The following is a 17,901-nucleotide window of genomic DNA, read 5'->3' as shown; positions in this document are numbered from 1 at the left end:
GACTCTCTATAAAGAGCCCCGCCCAGTGCTCCAGGCAACACGGTGGCACGGCTGCAAGGTTGCAGGAGAGCAGAGCAGAGGCTGGAGTGGTGGCAGTGTGGAGGACAGAGACTGAGAAGGCTGGGGGGGCAGAGAGGCCCAGAGGAAGAGACCGGCTTGCTGCATGCAGACTCACTCTCAGTGGATGGGATTCTAGTGATTGACCTGCCATCATGGGAATAAAGTTGGGTATAACCCTTTCACCCCAAAAACATTCTACTGTCATTTCTTTGGTCACACTGAATCCATAGTGAACTCGTTTGGGTCTGAAACCCATTGGCAAGATAGTGTGTGTGTGTCCAAGTTTCTTCTTTTTGTCAGGACACCAGTCATATTGGATTAGGATCCACCCCAGTGACCTTAACTACACTAACTCATCTGAAATGACTTTATTTCCAAACAAGGCCACATTCTGAGGGACTGGGGTTAGGACTTCAACATATAATTTAGGTGAGGCACAGTTCAGCCCAAAACATGGATATCATTTATTTTAAATCTGCACAGTGATGCACGCACTTGGCAGCAACTAAAAAAAAAATACAGAAATAGCAGGCCAGCCAGCAGAAACAAATCTATTTTTCCCTTTCGTGTGGGGCTACATCCTCTGGGAGTGACCGATTTCTTTTTCTCTGAGAATGGATTTGGTAAAGGTGTGTTTAGTGATGTCCCTCTTAGCACAAAGCCTGACAAGTGCCAAAGGTGGCCCCACTCTCAAGCAAGTTGAGGAAAAGGTTAGCGCTGGTGGTTTTTTGTGTTGTTCAATCACCTTCTTATCTGCACCCTTGGCTTCCTCCTAAAGGCAAGTAGGGACAGGGGCTGATTTTGGTAGGCCCCCACTATTTCCAGCAGCTCTGTGGGAGAGAATTAACTTCGTATTGTTAGGGATAATGAGTAAGAACAGCAAATACCTGCCCACCCAGAAGTGCTCGTGCGGACCATGTTGTAGTCACGAAGGCTGGTTTCAGGTGTATATTACACTGTGGTTATTGAACATACCAGTTCCTGGAGACTTACTGTGGGTGAAGGGCTGACAGCATTTTTTCATTGTATTTAATAAAGGCCAGATTATTCCCTTCTGCTAATTCAGAGACGAGAATGTGATGGGGGCAGGTATCCTGGAGTGCTGAGAGCCCACGTTGAACAAATCAGTCCCTGCCCACACCTAGGACTCTTTCAAGGAACACTGAGGCCTGCATCCTACCTCTGCAGAAATGTCACCTGGCAGGCGTGACTGCAGAGGGCTTACACTCCATGACACTTGCTTTTTTTAAAATATATTATTTGGCTCGAGAAGCACCATCCTCAGAAATGAAGAAAGGCAGGAAGTAAATGCCATTGTCCCACCACTGAAAGGCACCCCTTCACTGGTATTTTAATGTATTTCTTCACAGTTTATTCCATGTTTATTTGGTTGTGAGTAAATTATAACAACGCATTTGATGTGATAAGCTCTTTGTAAATATTTTAATCGCTGCATAATTGTCTTGTGGATGTGCTAATATTGGCTTAATTAGGATCGTGTTTTTAAAGGTTTGGTGTGTGCTTGACATTTTTGTCCTTTTCCCTGCCATTTTTCAAAGAGACGCACAGCCCTTGGTGTCCCTAAACTGGGTTGCAGGGCCTACATGACACCGTTGGACATGAGTCTGGATTTTGGGAAATTAATTTGTCAGCCTCCCTTCAGAACTATGGTTGTCTGTGATCTTTTACAGGACACTCAATCAATGACTTTTGTCTGGAATCTTGAGCTGATTATACAGATGTATTCTAGGATGGTTTAAACCCGCTTATGTGTAATCAAAGCAGCTAAATTATATTTGAAAGGAAAAAAAAAGGCTATTATTTTTACAACATGTGAGACCAAATGGAACACGATTGGGGGCAGTGACAATTTAGCTGAGCCCTTATCTCATTTGTATGATAACATTTTTACCCAGCTGTTCCTGTGGCCACCGAATCTATTTTTCATCTCAGTCTGCTGTATTAGAAGCTCCTCTAAGAGCCAGCTAATGCTGTCTTCCCATGCAGAAGAAAAATGTGATTTAGAATAAGGACACTGGCGCTCTTTATTGTTGACAAGGAGCCTTTATTGCCCACATCTCATTAGGATGTTTCAGGAGGAGAGTGGCAAGCACTGAATCAGGGGCTGCATTTTCTATTGATTTATGTGCTGTTGTAGAATTAATTGAGTCTGGACACGGGGCCTCATTTTCTTGGACGCATAGCAGGTAATCATGCTTCCCCTGTACGTTTGAATTGCTTTCCAGATGGTCTGTTGTGAAAGATTTATCTTTAATATGATTAATCAGAAGCAGGAGACCTCAATATGCTTGTTCACAGTCTGCATGCAAAGCCTCCCAGCCCCACTGTAGGAATGGTTAACCCTCTCCCGGCCACGTTCCTCCCGAGGCTATTCTAAGGACCGGGACCTTGAATGGAGAGAAAGTTTTAAAGGATCTTGAATTAAAGCCCTGGAATACAGAAAGAGGCCCAGAGTATATCCTTAGGGAAACATCAATATGGTATTTATTATGGAAAAATAGGACATGATCCATATGTTCAATAGGGAAGAGGTAGATTATGTCTTTGGGGCCAGGAAATAACATGTACCATGAAGATGTACTTACAGAGGTTTTCTACTGCTCATTATAGTATGTTAAGAGAAGAGAGAAAGTCATGACACTGTGTTTATAGTGAAGATCTCAGCCATGTAAAAGAGATGTACAGAAAAGAGAATGGATGGAAGTTTACCACAAAATGAACAGCATCTATCGGTGGGTGGAACAGCTATGCGTGGGCGTCCATTCTCTATGTTCTCTATTAAAAATGCACAGCAAAACAGGTCGTAATCCTTATTCCTGGGAAGTAATGTGTCCTCAGAAGCAGTACAAAAATCTGCCCACATCCACTTGGTAAATGACGTGCGTACGTCACGTGTTTGGCGCTCTCCCGAGGCAGGGAGTGACGCTCTTCACGGCCACTCACAGGGCAGCTGCCCTCGCAGCCGGCTGCGCCCCTGGGAGGAGTGTGCCTCTCTGTCCAGGAGACGTTGCCTGCAGGCCCTGAGGGCCCTGCAGCCCAGGAAGGCAGGACTTGGCGGTGGTGTGGGACCTCCCTTCAGGCGTCAAAGGGCTTCCTGAAACCGCTTGTAAACTGAGGTGTTGGAACTAGAATCCTTGGTCATCAGGCTGCAAATGCCTTTGATGCAGAGGCAGAGTGTTGGCATTTCGTGCTTTCAAATGCACCCCTTGGTAAGCTGCATTGGATATTGCACTGAGGAGAACTAGTTCTTCAAAGGCTCACCTTATTCCACCTCCCCTTGACTTTCCCACACCCCTTTGCTCTGAGGAGTGTCTGTTTTCTGAGTAGCCCTTCTGGTCCAGGCCCCCTTTGACCTGCTGGCAGGGAGCAGAGGTGACCTAGGAGGCGGATCTTGGTGAAGGGCTGAGAGGTGGCCCCCAAAAAAGAACAGGGGGAAAAGGCATGGAACATGGTGGACCTGGGCCTGTAGGGAAGAGCCTTGTAGTTCTTGGCAAGGAGGTCAAATCTGTTCTACAGACAGTGGGAAGCCCCCAGAGACCCTCACACATCCACTTGGGGCAGAGTTTCAAGTGATGTCCTGGGGCCCTTTGGCATCAGTCCCCCCAGCAGCTCTAGGCCCAGCTCCTGGCACGCCCATTTGCAGTCCCAGGTCCATGCACGTGCATACTCCCCAGGTGGGCCTTGTTCCCACCAGAGTGAGTGAACTGCTGCTTTGGGAGAGAAACTCATCTTTCCCCAAGACCTCACTTTTCTCTGCAGTTGCTTGGATGTACACATATCCCACTGCAGAGGTGCACATTATGTCCATGGCCAGGGCCACTGGCACCTGGCAGCAGCCATTCCATCCCCCTGTATCAGCAGAGTCTCATATCCCATCTAAGATGTGCACCTCATCAGGCATGCTGTCCCTTTGAGTTTCATTTAAAATTTTCCTCCACTCCCTGCATGTAGTAGAGACAAAAACATTCATAGAGTTGAGTCCTGCCTGGGTTATTCTCCTTTTTAACCCACTTAATTTCCAATTTCCCAAGGGCAGAAGGCCATCATTCCGTTAAATACCTTGCAAGGCCTGACTGTAAATGGAGGTCTGAATTTAAAGAAGGACCTTCTGTCTTCATCTTTAAGAGGAAGGCTTTTTTTATTATGCTGAAAGTGCACAGTAGTTCAATGTAATTCTGAAGACGCTTCAAAGGCTTAGCTGTCTTCCTGCCCTTTACTGCGGGTCTCTTCCCATTTGTAGCCACAGAAAAGAGAACCAGGTGGACGGTTTGCTCCATCAAACTCTAGAAAAGCCCACAACCAGCAGTGTATTTAATGGTGAAAACTAAAAAAGCAGCATCACATAAAGTGTCCATCCAAGCTCTGTTGGAACCTGAGGCAAAAAGAAAAATTAACAATACTGAGCCTGTCTATAAAATGTTGATATTTTGTTCATCATTGACTTTTGCATTACTATCAATTTTTTTAAGTGTTGCATTAAAATATTAGCTATTTTGATTCCTGAGTTTTTGGCACCCTGTTAAATTTTGTGCCCTAGGCGAGTGCTATACTTGCCTCACCCTGGACCAGCACCAGTGAAAAATAAAGGCATTTTCATTACATTTAAGAAGAAGTCGAGGATGCCTACTAGCACCACTGGCATTTAAGTGTGTAGTAGAAATCCAGGGCTGTGCAGCCAGATAAGATGACAAAATGCTGGAAAAGACTAGAACAAAATTATCAACCAAAAGCTATTAGAATTTAATAGTGGACTTATACAAGGTCAGTATGGAGTTTTTTCTTCCATGTACCAAGAGTAGCCAGGTAAATACAAAATGGGAGAGAAAATCCATTCACAACAACCCCCCCAAAAAATAACATATTTAAGAATAAACTTAACCAGGACATGTCTGTAGCTATGAAGAAACCTACAATGCTATTGAGAAACATTTAAGACTTAAATAAAAAGGGAAAAGGCCCAATGGTGTATATATAAAAATTTCTCACTGTCGAGCAGTAGAAATACAGTGGGCGATGATTTTCTGGTGAGCTGGCAGCAGTTGGGCTGGCCATCTGGACTTCGTGGTTGAGATAGAAGGAGGGAGGCTCCTTTGTTTTTAAAGGATGGACAGACATGGGCTGTTGTCAGCCAGATCGGCTGCTTCAAGGGAAAGTGTCCAGGCCTCCTGGAGCCACAGGACATAAGCGTTCCCTCCGACCTTCTCTGGGTCTGTGAGCTGCACCCATCCCCAGCTCCATGGCTTCCGCATTTCACATGGGAGGGATCAAACATTACCCTCTGAAGCAAGCAAACCTTGGAACCCTTTATTCTTTGTATTTAAATATTTAGGCCGTCTGAAAAGTATATCCAGATAAAGTAGGAAGCCACTTAGTTCTCTCCCAAATGGTTAAGCCCAGTGACTTTCACACTTTGTTATATTAACCGTCTTGATACCAAGTCATACCTTATACCAATGAACTTGGGATGCCAGTACTTTAAAAGTTTCCCAGGTGGTTTCATGTGCAGCAATGTTTGAGTACCACTGGTTCACCCAGGTATCCCAGTACCCCACATTGAATAGAATATTCTTGTGCACACTAATGCCTTAGGGTGACCAGCCATCTGATTTTAGCACTGAAAGTTCTGTGTCCTAGAAAACTCCTTAATCCCAGGGAAGCTGGGATGCTGGTCACCCTGCATTTTAGAGATAAAATTCCCACATAAACAAAGATCTGTTTCTGAACTTTCTAGTCTATATCATTTCTCTCTGTCCAACAATAGTACCATGCCATTTGAATTACTATGACTTTGGAATATATTTAAATACTTGATAAGGCAAGTTCTTCATTATTCTCATTTTTAGATCTTTCCCAGCTATTTTCATGTGTTTATTCTTCCAAATGAACTTAAGAGTTATAGGGTCCAAGTTTCTCCAGTATCCCACTGAGATTTTGGCTAAGATAGCCTTAAATTAAAGATTACTTGGGTAACATTAATAGGATCAGGGGCTGTTCTGTGTTACTGTAACATGTATACGTTAGTCCTTGAGTCTGATATTGGCCTACCAGGGCAGGGATTGCCATGGGACTCTCCATCCCCATTGCTTCTACCATAAAATCCTTGCTGAGCCACTTCTCCTGTCATTTCCACTGTTTTAACTTAAGCTATCATTTCTTTTTTACAAATTTTTAAAAATTGTGGGTGTTTTATATAGGTGTGGGCATTCATATGTCTATGTGTGCATGCAGATTTTATCCCTCAAATGACTTGGATTTTGAAGTTAGATGGAAGTTAAGAGGTATGTGTACCATAGTTTGCACTGACAAGCATGTGAGTGCTTCACACCAGTGTGCATGGCCTAGTGTGAGGCCCAGGGGAAGTACAGCGATTGTACAGTGATGGTGTCACTCCCCAAGGAATAGAAGCTGTGTGCTTAGGTGTGTCTAACGTTTGGCCCCATTTGCCTTCCACCGTCCTGATTCTCAAGGTGCAGGAGTCTGGTCACATGTTAGCCACTGCATTTAATACATGCTTTAAGGACCTTCTGTGGCCGTGCTGTTACTGGAGATTGTGTCTGAAAGACTGTGGTTGCCACGTCCAATCACCCCTACAAGGTGTGGCATGTCCCTTGTGGTTGGTTGTCCTCGGTGAACTTACAAAATCTGTTATAAAATGACGAATGGCTATGAGGCAGCCCCGTGCTCCTGGTGCAGCCTCTGGTGCCTGTGTTTTAGGGATCCCTGGGCAGCTGGCTCTCTACCTGGGGACAATGCTCTGGACTTGTCCTCTTGGTTTCAGGGTTTGGGAATGGGTGACTTGTGAGCACATTCAGACCCCTCAGGGTGCGTCTCTGTGACCATATGCCTCATGCTGGACATCTTTCTAGTTGGTGGGCTGTTCTGGGAAGCATTATTAATCTTTTAGCATCTAGCAGAGCTACACAGCTCTTCATGAGTGTCAGGTGATGGGAAACTTCCTTGGGGTGAATTCACGTGTTGGAAGCATGTGGCTCCCTCAGTAATTGTGCTCCCAACTCTGAGTGTCTGGACCAGATAAAGTAATTATCTCCATCTCCATCTCTGTTCTCTTGGAAATATTCACGATGCTGTGACTGTGGCCATCTGGTCGACCCATCTCCCAGCAAGATGTGTTTTGTGCACCACTACAAGCACAGTCCTGTGCAGGGTGCTCTGGGGGAGACAGAATGCGAACGGGTTTTGGTTTATGACTTCCCCGGGGAGACAAGTGGAAGAGAGGAATGTGAGACAGACTCAGAGCCGGGGCAGGGACGGCCGAGGGTCTCCGGCCCATTGCTTCTACCGCCCGAAATACTTGCTGAGTCACTTCTCTGTCATTTCCGGTTTAAGCTCTCATTTCTTTTTAAAAAGACTTTTTTAATTGTGGTAAAATATACATAATATAAAATGTACCATTGTAACCCTTTTCAAATATACAGGCTCTCATTTCTTAACTGGACTACTGGATTACATTTTTAAAAATAAATGGATTATGATGCAAACAAAGCCTGGCATATGTCATATGAAAGTGCAATTTAAAGAATAAAGCAAACACTTGGGTAACCACTCAGCTTAAGAAATAGAACATGAATCGAACGTTTGAACACCCTGTATGCCTTTTTCCTGATGCTGCCTCCTGGCTTTCCCTGGAGCACAGGAATAGTCTTTTCATGGTCCTCTGTCCCAGAATACGGGGCTGAAAGGGAAATCCCATATGTCACGCACCTGCTGAAAACTGCCCAGGAACTCTGTGTGGTTTGTGGGATAAATTGAAGAGTCCTGGGCAGCGGGGCACAGGACCTCCTCTGTTTGGACCCAGATCTTCTCAGGGCCCCCTGGTAACATGCCGCTTCCTGCAAACACAGCCATATGCTTTGCTCTCCCGTGTGTGTCCCACTTTTCTCTGGGGTCAGGCTGAGTTGTCCCAGCCTTGTGTCCCCCTCTTACTGTGCCTGCACCCCACTGAGCCTATGAGGCGGGATCTCATGTTCAGCTTCTTTCTATGATGCTCGGCCTGGACAGGTCCCTGCAAATCCTGTCACTGGGTGAATGCTGTTTGATTTAGAAAGAGGAGAGGCGTCTGTGGATTGGGAAGAGTGGGACAAGCTTGTAGGGACCCCGGGGAACTTGAGACGGTCTTTGAGGAGCAGTGGATTTAGACTTAGGTATAGTGTGCTTCCTCATGAGCCTTCATTGCATCTTCAAGATGAAAGCTTCTCCTTTCTTTTTGAAAGCAAATAGCCTGTCTCAGGACCCTTTGTCTGGGTCACCTGGGCTACCCAAACTGACTGAGCCTTTTGAGAATGAGCCAGTGAGCGTCTGGGAGAGAAGCAGGCACCCTGGTGAATCACAGCGCCTTGTTTCCGCCTCCCTTTCCTCTAGCCCTGCACATCCTCCGCTCTCTCTGCCATGGGTGCGCGTTGTTCCTGACAAGTGAGTCACTGGGGTGGGATGTCACATGATGTGAACATATGCGCGTTCACATTGCTGTGGGAAAACATGGCCGCGGAGGGCTCTGGCGGGCCGTGCGGCCCCCACCCCGAGGCAGGGTGTGGTTCCCAGGTTGGCCATGCTTTGCGGGGTTCTCACTGTTCTCTCCCACGTTCCCCCCCACAGCGGCTGCCTCCAGGAGACGATGGCTGCGTGAGCGTCCGCCATGGCCCACCGGAAGCATCAGAGCACAGCAAGCAGCATGCTGGACCACTGGGCCCGGCCGGGCCCCGTCCCCCACGGCCAGGGGCCTGAGAGCCAGGCTGCAGAGCTGCCGCTGGGGGAGTACGTGCCCGAGGGCCTGGAGCTGGCCGCCCTGCGGCCCGAGAGCCCCGTGCCCGGGGACCAGGGCTGCCGCGACCACAGCCCCGACGGGGACTCCAGCTCCGACTACGTGAACAACACCTCCGAGGAGGAGGATTATGATGAGGGCCTCCCCGAGGAGGAGGAGGGCATCACCTACTACATCCGCTACTGCCCCGAGGACGACAGCTACCTGGAGGGCATGGACTGCAATGGGGAGGGGGACCTGGCCCCCGGCGTTCGCCGCCTGGAGACTGACCAGTGCCCGGGGGCGGTGGAGGAGTGGACGGACTCGGCAGGCCCACACCCGCACGGCCCCGGGGACGAGGGCAGCCCGGACCACCAGGCTGGCCACCGCCCCATCCCCGAGGACGAGGCTTCCATCCTGGAGGCCCAGGACCAGGAGGACGGCGTCCACTACTGTCCCAGCGAGGAGGGCTACCCGGACTACTACCCCGCAGAGGCCAATGGGAATGCGGGCAGTGCTTCCCCCTATCGCCCAAGGCGTGGGGACGGGGACCTGGAGGACCAGGAGGAGGATATCGACCAGATCGTGGCCGAGATCAAGATGAGCTTGAGCATGACCAGCATCACCAGCGCCGGCGAGGCCAGCCCTGAACGCATGCTGGTGCGGGGGCCAGAGCCCGGGCCTGGGGACTCCACGGAGGCCTGCGCGCCCCACCAGAGCAGCCAGCGCCCTAGCAGACACGAGGGAAGGCCCAAGTCCCTGACCCTCCCTCCTGAGGTCAAGCACCCCGGAGATCCCCAAAGAGGCTTCAAGGTCAAGTCCAGGACTCCAGAGGAGAGGCCAAAGTGGCCCCAAGAGCAGGTAGGATTCTGGCTGTCCCCAGGGAAGAGGGCAGAGGGGCCCAGAAAGCAGAGGATGTTCTCGCACAGCTCACACGGATGCCAAAGCCCGTAGTTCCCAGTGTGTGCTTGGTCCTCCATGCATTTCAGTTACAATGCATGTGTGTGGAGGTTCTGTACCTTGCAGAAGACACCCCCTGCCACCCAGAAGAGACTAGGTCTGTTCTGCTTGCCCTGGATCTGTTCTTGGTCTCGGCTGGTCCTATACCTTCCCCCAGCTAGGACACTGGCAGGATGTGGGGTTCTGGCAAATGCGTGTTGCTGTGGCCAGTGGTTGGATGCCCCAGTGTCAGGGGACAGTAACCTGAGTGCATTTCCCAGGGGCTGTTGTATCCAGGTGACACTTCTCTGAAAGTCTGGAGACTTGGCATAATGGGCAATTAACTGTAAATAACTCTTTTGAAAATAATTGTTTGAAGGTTTGACAACATCTTGGAGAAGAAATGAATGCTAATGAGGCCAGTGGATTTAAGCATAACTACATTTTCTTTTAACTGTAGCAAAGTAAACATGTATTGTATTGTAATAACCATATTTGAAAAGCTGCATTTCCAAAAACCCAGTGTGAGTGTATAAAGAAGATGTATTAGACTGTTTTAAAGAACTTCTACTTACTTGGCCAATTTTATAGACAAATGAGGATGAACTACTTTCATATTTTTAAAGCCTTAATTATTTTTTTTTCCCAGAAGACTGCATGAGTTTGAAAAATATATACCTATACTAAGAGCTTGTGTTTGGAATGTAAGTCACATTGACTTGCTGTTAGATTTCCAGCACCTGCATTTCGATCCTCTTTGTTCTTTTAAAAGATGATTAAATGTACGTTGACTTCACTGCAGGGTGTGCCTGTCATTCATGGCAGTTCTGCGTGCACTAGGGGCTTTGGGATGGAAAGAAATTGCCTTGCACTGGTGGATGTTGGGAGATCCCCTCCGGGCAGGCAGCTCTGGGCTTTAGGCCAAAGCCCTGCTGTCTCTCTTCAGGTTTGGCAGAGGCAGACACCTTGCCCAACCAGTGCAGTAGTGCTGCGGGGATTGATGTGGGCTGCACGGGGTGCTGACATACTGTGCCTTGTCACAACAAATGGCCTCCCTAATAAAGTTCTTTACAAGAGGGAATTATCTTTGGAGCATGGTAGGCAGTGGGCAAGATCTGATGTTTTGCTGTTTCTGTGCTTTACTCGATCCAGCGGCTATGCTAAGTGAAAACGCAGACATCAGTTGGAGGTTTTGGAGGACACAGGAATGGGAAGGAATGAATGGATGATGGTGATGGCCTCAAAAGGCCTCAGAGGTGGAGCCATTGCTGAGGACACTGTAGGAGTTCTATTCTTCAGAGAGGTGCCACTGAGTGGAAGGGCAGGTCCCTTTTCTCCCCAGAGCGTCTCCTTGAAGCAAATGCTGTTATCCAAGGCTCTGGAAAAGCTCATTTAGGCTGGTTAATCGTTGCGTTGGTTTTTTGGTTTTATTTGCAAATTAGTTTCATCAAAGGGAGAGAGCCTGGTAGCTCCCAGCTCAGTGCTGATAAGGATCCCTGATGAAAATGGGCCTGAGCACCCCTTCTAAGGGCTCTACTGAGCCTGGGTGAATGTGACCTGGGTCTTCACGTCTTGTAGAACCAAGTGGCCCATTCCAGGTGAGGAACTCTTTGAAATTTAACCCAAAAGAGCCACTGGGGATAAGTCTTCTTGAAAGCAAGACTGGGTGAAGAAGGAAGTGCCCAGTGTTTGGTGATGCCCTGCATCACATCACAGCCTGCTCATGCCCTCCCCCGGGGACAGCCAGACTGTGTGGCAGGAGCCTCACATGGGGACAAAGGGTACCTGTGAGTCCTGCACCGGCCTTTCCCAGTGCTGCCCATATACATGGTGTCGTGTAGCCCAGCCTAGGGTTGAGGCTGTGGCTAAAAGGAGAAATGGGCAATACTTTAGACTCACCTTCGACAGCATGGTCTGTGCCCAGCAGCACTGGCACCGCTGGAGAGCCCCACCCCAGCACTGCTGAACCCAGGTGTGCATGTCCACAGGACGCCACACTCTGCTGGAGAAGGGATGTCGTGCAACACTTCTGCTGGAGGAAGAACTGCGTAGCCTCTCTCTCCTCTCTTCTACTCATTTTAAAGCTTGAACAGTTATGTCACAGAGACTTTAAGAATATGAATAACATTTCATTGAGTCTTTGCCTGAACAACAAGATCATAAGAGAATTAGGAAAGGGAATACAGGAAAAGTATTCTCCACGGTTCCCCCCACCCTAACAGAAGAGGTCTTTTCATTTTCCCATGTTCCTTTTCAGACTCTAGCACTGAGCATAAATAATGATGTAGCTGTCACTGTAGTCCACATGCGATTTTGTCATCTAGCTGTTAAAATCTGACATATTATAAATGTTTCTCCCAGTTGCCATACAATTTTCGTGAACATTTTTGCTGACATTTGAATGTCCCTTTCGGGTGATATGCCATGTAATTTATTTGTACAGACCCTGCCATTGAGTCTACAGGTTGCAGGTAGCATTTTTCTCTTACACGTAAGGATGGTATAGGCATCTTTATACAAGTCCTGTTTTCCTTCTTTTGGTTTTGAACATGAGGGTTAGTTCCCATGCTGTGTGTGCATGTTGACCATCTTCCCATGATTTCATGTCTAATTATTTCCCTTCTGTGAATGTTTGCTTCATGCCCTTTATCTTTTGGGGTCCTGATGCTTTTCCAGTTCCTAGGAGCATTTGTATGAACTTTCTCCTGCAGATGTTTTCTTTAGTATGTTTTCTTTTGAAAAGGTTCCAGTTTGCAGATGGACCTCCCACCTGTGCAACTCTGATGAGACCAAGATGTCTGTACTGGGAGGAGAGCAGGACGGGAGAGACCCTAAAGGAGATGGACTCCTGTTGCAGGAAGACAGGGTGCGATCATGGGGAGCCGAGGAGCTCTGTGTAGTTTTTAGAGAAAAAATTTCAAAGCAGTGCCTCTTTATTGGGGAAATTTTGGAAAATACAGGCAAAAAATATTTTGCCATATGGCTCTATAGAATTCCATCATGAGCATGTTCAAATTAAAGGGCCAAACTACCTGTCAGGATTCCCCAGAGCATCCTCTTGGAGGTGTTCTGTAAATAAGGTGTGGCTGATCCTTATTTTTCATGGTTTCCGTATTTGTGAGTTTGCCGCCTCGCTAACGTTTGTCTGTAACCTTAAAATCAATACTCGTGGTACTTCTGCGGTCATTTGCGGACATGTGCAGAGAGGCAAAAAATTTGAGTCACTCACGTGCATGTTCCCAGATGAGTTTGCATAAGCTCTGCTTTTTTGTTTCGGCTCTCACACTGTAAACCTGTGTACTCTTCACAGTCCTTTTAGTGCCATGATTTCTGTATTTTTGTGCTTTTGTTAGTGAATGAATTACCCTCAAATTCATGCATTGCTGAAATTCTGTCTACTGGTCCCAAGCACGAGAATGCTGTGACATGCCTAGTGGAGAAATATGTTGTGTTAGGTATTTCATTTGGCCATGAGTTATAGAGTTGTTGGCCATGAGTTCAATGTTCGTGAGTCAATAAAATGGTATGTCCAGAAAAAGGAAGAGAAAATTCGCCAGTGTGTATGTGAAGCCACTCTGGAAATTGCTATTGTAGCATCTACAGTGTGTGATGAATTGATGGAGAAGTGGCCACCTTTGTGGATTCATGAGATGAACACCAATTAAAAAAAGGAGTTTAGAACATTGCTGCAAGTCTGAAAGCCAAAGAAATTTATGGGCTTGTTATCCAGGGTTAGGAAAATGTTAATCTCTTCTCAGCTTGTTTTATGATAATGAAATACTGGATACAATTAATTACTTGTAAGCAATACCTATTAAATGAGGTGTCTAAGTAGAAATACATAAAACAAGGTTATGTTTCGATCAGTTGATGAGCATGTGCTGACCAGAGGCTCATAGGAACCTCACTCTGTATCTCTCCTAGAATCATTGATTCAGTATTTAGTCATTCAGTGTTCATGGCAACATTATAGAATATAACTACCACAAATAAGAAGACTTACTTATATTTGACTGTAAGATGAGCTTGGGAAAATTTGCTGCAAAGCTTTCCCCTGCTCAGAGATCCACTCTGTGCCTGCACTTGAGTGTGAATTGCAGGCTCACTGCAACAAAGACCTCCAGCCGTGCTTGGCAGGGGTGGGCGTGCTTCCTGAATAGTCTTGACCACCGCATCCTTTTTCTCTCCATGCAGTGCTTACCAGGAAAATACTGGCTAAAGTTGCACATCCTAGGCAGCAGAGGCAGAGCACATGACTTCCCAAGACCTCTCCCTTTATGGCTCAATCCCAGGATGGTTCAACATCAACCCCAAGTGATGATGATGGGAAAATTGTCACCTTTGTAACTGTTGGGACCCTTGGCTTCTGAGGATTTAACATTACTTGGTTTGCCATTTGTGGGAAGTGCCTGGGTGACCGTAGAGGTGGCTGGTGGTGACCGCCAACACGGCGCTAAGGCACTATGTGTGTGATCTCAGTGAATCCTACAATGACCTGACGTGGTGGGGACTGGGGTCATCCTCATTTTACAGATGAGGCAGTTGAGGCTGACTGACATGGGAAAGTACCGTACCCACAGTTTACACAGCTTAAGGGGAGCAGCCTGTTACGCCAAAATTCATGCCCCAACCCCACTACTGTGCAGTTCTTGAAGGGCCTCCGGAAGGTAAGGGCGGACGGAGTTTGAACCTCCGTGCTGGTGAGTGAGTTAGTGTAGGCGAGCTGGGCAACATACGTCCTGGATAGTGGTGGTCTCTTCTACTCTGAAGTCTGTTTACTCAGTACTTCTGGGGCTTGACGGGCTCTGTTGTTTGTAGTATGTGTGTCAGGCACCAGTGAGGTGACCAGTGGATGTGAGACCTTTGCTATATAAAATTGTCCCAACATCCCGACTTCATGGGGTCTCAGGCCATAGATCAAATAAGTCAAGAGATCATTCATTGGCATTTTTCTACATTTTATTGAGCCTTGTTGACATGAAATACTGATTTTTTTTTACATGCAGTGATTCAAGAATACACGAGTTGCATCCAGCCAGGTTTCTGTTGAGTATCTGCATTGAACTGGCATTTCTGCACCTACCTTTGTGGTCCTCTGCCATCTGGCAGTGAGGCTGTGAGTGTGGAGGGAGGCCCCCAGGTGAACCTCAGTCTCACAGCTCCTGGGATGAGCTTTGGAGACCTGGATGAAGAGGGGTTTGCTGATCGGTGTTCCCGGGGGCTGCTCCCCATGCCCCTGGGGCATCTGTATGCAGCACCTGTGTCCACTGTAGGTGGGCAGGAAAGGGGGAGGTCCTTGCAGTCCCTGGGTGGTCTGCTATGCATCTGGGTTTGGTAAGGACCACGCTGATTCTTTTGGATGCCCGCTCCCCTTGCCAGTGGTAGCTTGTGACATGCATCATGAGATAAGGTTTCTGAATATAGATGCTCTGTGCCTGGAACTTTCCCATAGGATACTTACTCCTCTGGGCCTTGGAGAGTCTAGGGTGGCTGGCATTCCCTATCCTGATATTGGCCCTCTGTAGGCTGGGCACACATCAGGATTTCAGCAATCACCTAGTTGAAGGTGTTTGATTCATGTGAAAACCATACAGAGCAGCTCTGCACAGTGGGACAGCAGACCAAACGCATGTTTTGATTATTTGGGATTTTCATGATTTGTATTTATCATCAGCTCAGCCAGTGCTTTCTAGAAAGAGCCTCCGACAATAGGAAAAAAGAAAAATCAATACATCATAGCTGACTTAATGCAACAGTTAAAGTGAGGCGTGATACAGGACTCTAAGGCCACATCAAAAGCTTAAGTGTTTATTCTCACTCTGTAGAGATGGTTTGGCTGTGACTTGGCATTCAGTTGAGGCTTGCTTTATGAAGGACCTTTTGAGGTTACAGTAGGAATGCTGGCACAAAATAGGGAGGATGGCAAGGGCATGGGTCACCTCAGCCTGCGGGGTGGGAGTGGGGGCAGTGGCACTGTAAGTGCTTGCTCGGGGCTGGCACCTCTCCACGTGCCTAGTTCTGCAGTGTGGGAAGCAGGTATGAGCACCTGCTTTACAATAGAGGGTGCCATGCCCCATGAGGCCCTGAGAGGCTGAGAGAGGGGTATGCTGGGATTGTTGGTGCCCAGGTGCCCTCCATCATGCTTAGGGAAGCAAGGTATGCAAGGGCTCTGGTGTTTGCATTGTGCCCAGGAGTGAGCAGTCTGTCCAGCACGTGGCCCACAGGTGGCATGGAGCTGGAGAAAGAGCCTGCAGCAGGTGCCGAGGACAGGAGGTTGTGTGGGACACAGGAGCACGGCCCGGTCAAGGGAAGGGCCTCGCCCACCCTGCCTCCCCAGCTTCTGGAGCACAGCTGGCTTTTTCCTTCCTGAGGTCCTGCCCTGATTCTGCAGCAACCCCTGCCGCTTTGCCCCACGGTGGCAGCATATCCCGCCTTCCCTTTGCACGTGGGGAGGCTGCTGGGCAGAGTTCCAGGAGCTCCTGTGCCCCGCCCCTGCCTCCTCCCCTCCCAGTGCTCTCGCGGGTGCCCATGCACATGTCCTTACTCGTTCCCAGGACCACCCCAAGAAATGAAATCCAGGCTGGCTTGGACTTAGCATTGTCAGCCATTCACTTAACCTGCCAGAGCTTCTGAACTTGATTTCTCTGGACCTACTTGCCAAGTCAGTGCAGTGGCTTTATTTGACTTTTATGAAGCCTCTTGACGACATATAACCAGAGGGAGCAGTTACTGTCATGGAGAAGTTTATTTAGCAGGACTCTGAGATTGCTTCATTGCTTTTAAAATTTAGTTAGAGCCAGGGTTTCAAAATACTGTTTTTATTGCCCAGGGAAATCAGGTAGAGCCCATCTATTAATCTAGAAAGAACCTTCTACACCACCCCCATCCCCACCCCCACACCACAGAGAAAGAGCAGTATGCAGTGATCAAGAGATGCCAGAGCCAGGAAGCCTTGACCCTACTCTACTGCAGCAGCTCCTGGTTCTGGACCATTCTAGACACATACCTGCTCTGACATCTGCCCATCTCTGGGGTCATGGCGAGCAGAGTGGATATAGGGTCAGTACCTACAGTGGGCGGTAAGGAGTGTGGAACATTTGCGGTAATGATGACGGTGATGATTCTGAGTCCATGGGAATCTCTTTCATGATGTTGGGGAGGCAGTTGGGTGAGGCTCTGCATGCAGTTTGGGCCCAGGGCACCGATGAGCAAGATGGCATTCTTGCCCTCTGGAGTGACAGCAGGGAGGGACAAGGCCAATGCTAAGGGGCAGGGTGACAGGTGGGCAGGACTGGCCAGGGGGGTGCTGGAGTGCAGCAGGTGAGGTGGTGGGGTGTTGGCCAGAGTGGGGTCTGAGGGCGCAGCAGTGGCAGGTGGGGCATCCGCAGGCTCCCCCCTCTTTGCAGACCTTCCTCAGATGTGCCCTCTTCCCTGCAGGGATTTGGGGAAGGGGCTTCTCACATGCCCTCCTGGGGATGTCCTCAGCTCCTTCCTGAGAGCCCCTGATTTTGGAGGACAGGGTGACACCCACACATCTCCAAGGGCTGCCCTGATTTTCTCACACTCACAGTTTCTAATAGGAAATTAGCTGGGAAGCCCCCATCCAAGCAGATGAACTGGTCTCTGGGCCACCAGTCTCCCTAATTCCCAATGGCCGTGCAAGCCTCTCTCCTTAACCTGGAGTTTCCACACATAAATCCCACTCTTTCACAGACGACTCTCCCTTGCCAGGCTGCTCCAGTTTCCTGGGCTGGCTGGCATCTGTGTGCCCTCTGGCACAACCCATGCAAATTGGCACCTGTGATGTGCCAGGCCCTGAGGATGCAAAGACAGAAATGATAGAGGCCTGCATTGTGAACCCCATTATAGAGGGAGGCAGACATGTAGCCTCCCTCGTCTAGGAGGTGGGTGCTCAGGAGAGGCACCACCCCGCCTATGAGTTCTGGGCAGGCTTTCTGGGCACTGACTGCAGCATGAGTGGGAAGCTGGCAGGCTCTGGGACTTTGAAGGGGCTTTGGGAATTCAGCTGACCAGGTGGGGCTGAATGTGGAGGTGGTGAGCATCCCCAGCAATGGGCAGGGCTGGGATTATGGTGGTGAAGGGCCTGGGTTGAGGATGGCGAC

The 17,901-nt window shown here is 48.5% G+C and overlaps 1 protein-coding gene across 5 annotated transcripts in view; it reads left to right on the top strand.

Annotated features, from left to right (window-relative positions):
- Positions 1–17,901, top strand: part of APBA2 (amyloid beta precursor protein binding family A member 2) — a 235,659-nt gene that overhangs the window by 167,098 nt on the left and 50,660 nt on the right. For all 5 annotated transcript variants that reach the window (XM_036878723.2, XM_036878725.2, XM_036878727.2 and 2 more), the window contains one exon: positions 8,695–9,700. In XM_036878723.2, coding sequence (XP_036734618.2) covers positions 8,735–9,700 — 966 coding nt within the window. In that variant the 5' untranslated portion in view covers positions 8,695–8,734. The remainder of the gene's footprint in view (positions 1–8,694; positions 9,701–17,901) is intronic.

This window comes from Manis pentadactyla, chromosome 18 (assembly GCF_030020395.1).
Source record: "Manis pentadactyla isolate mManPen7 chromosome 18, mManPen7.hap1, whole genome shotgun sequence".
Classification (NCBI taxonomy): Eukaryota; Metazoa; Chordata; class Mammalia; order Pholidota; family Manidae; genus Manis; species Manis pentadactyla.
Note: the sequence above shows the minus strand (reverse complement) of the source record. Positions and strands in the feature narration are given on the sequence as shown.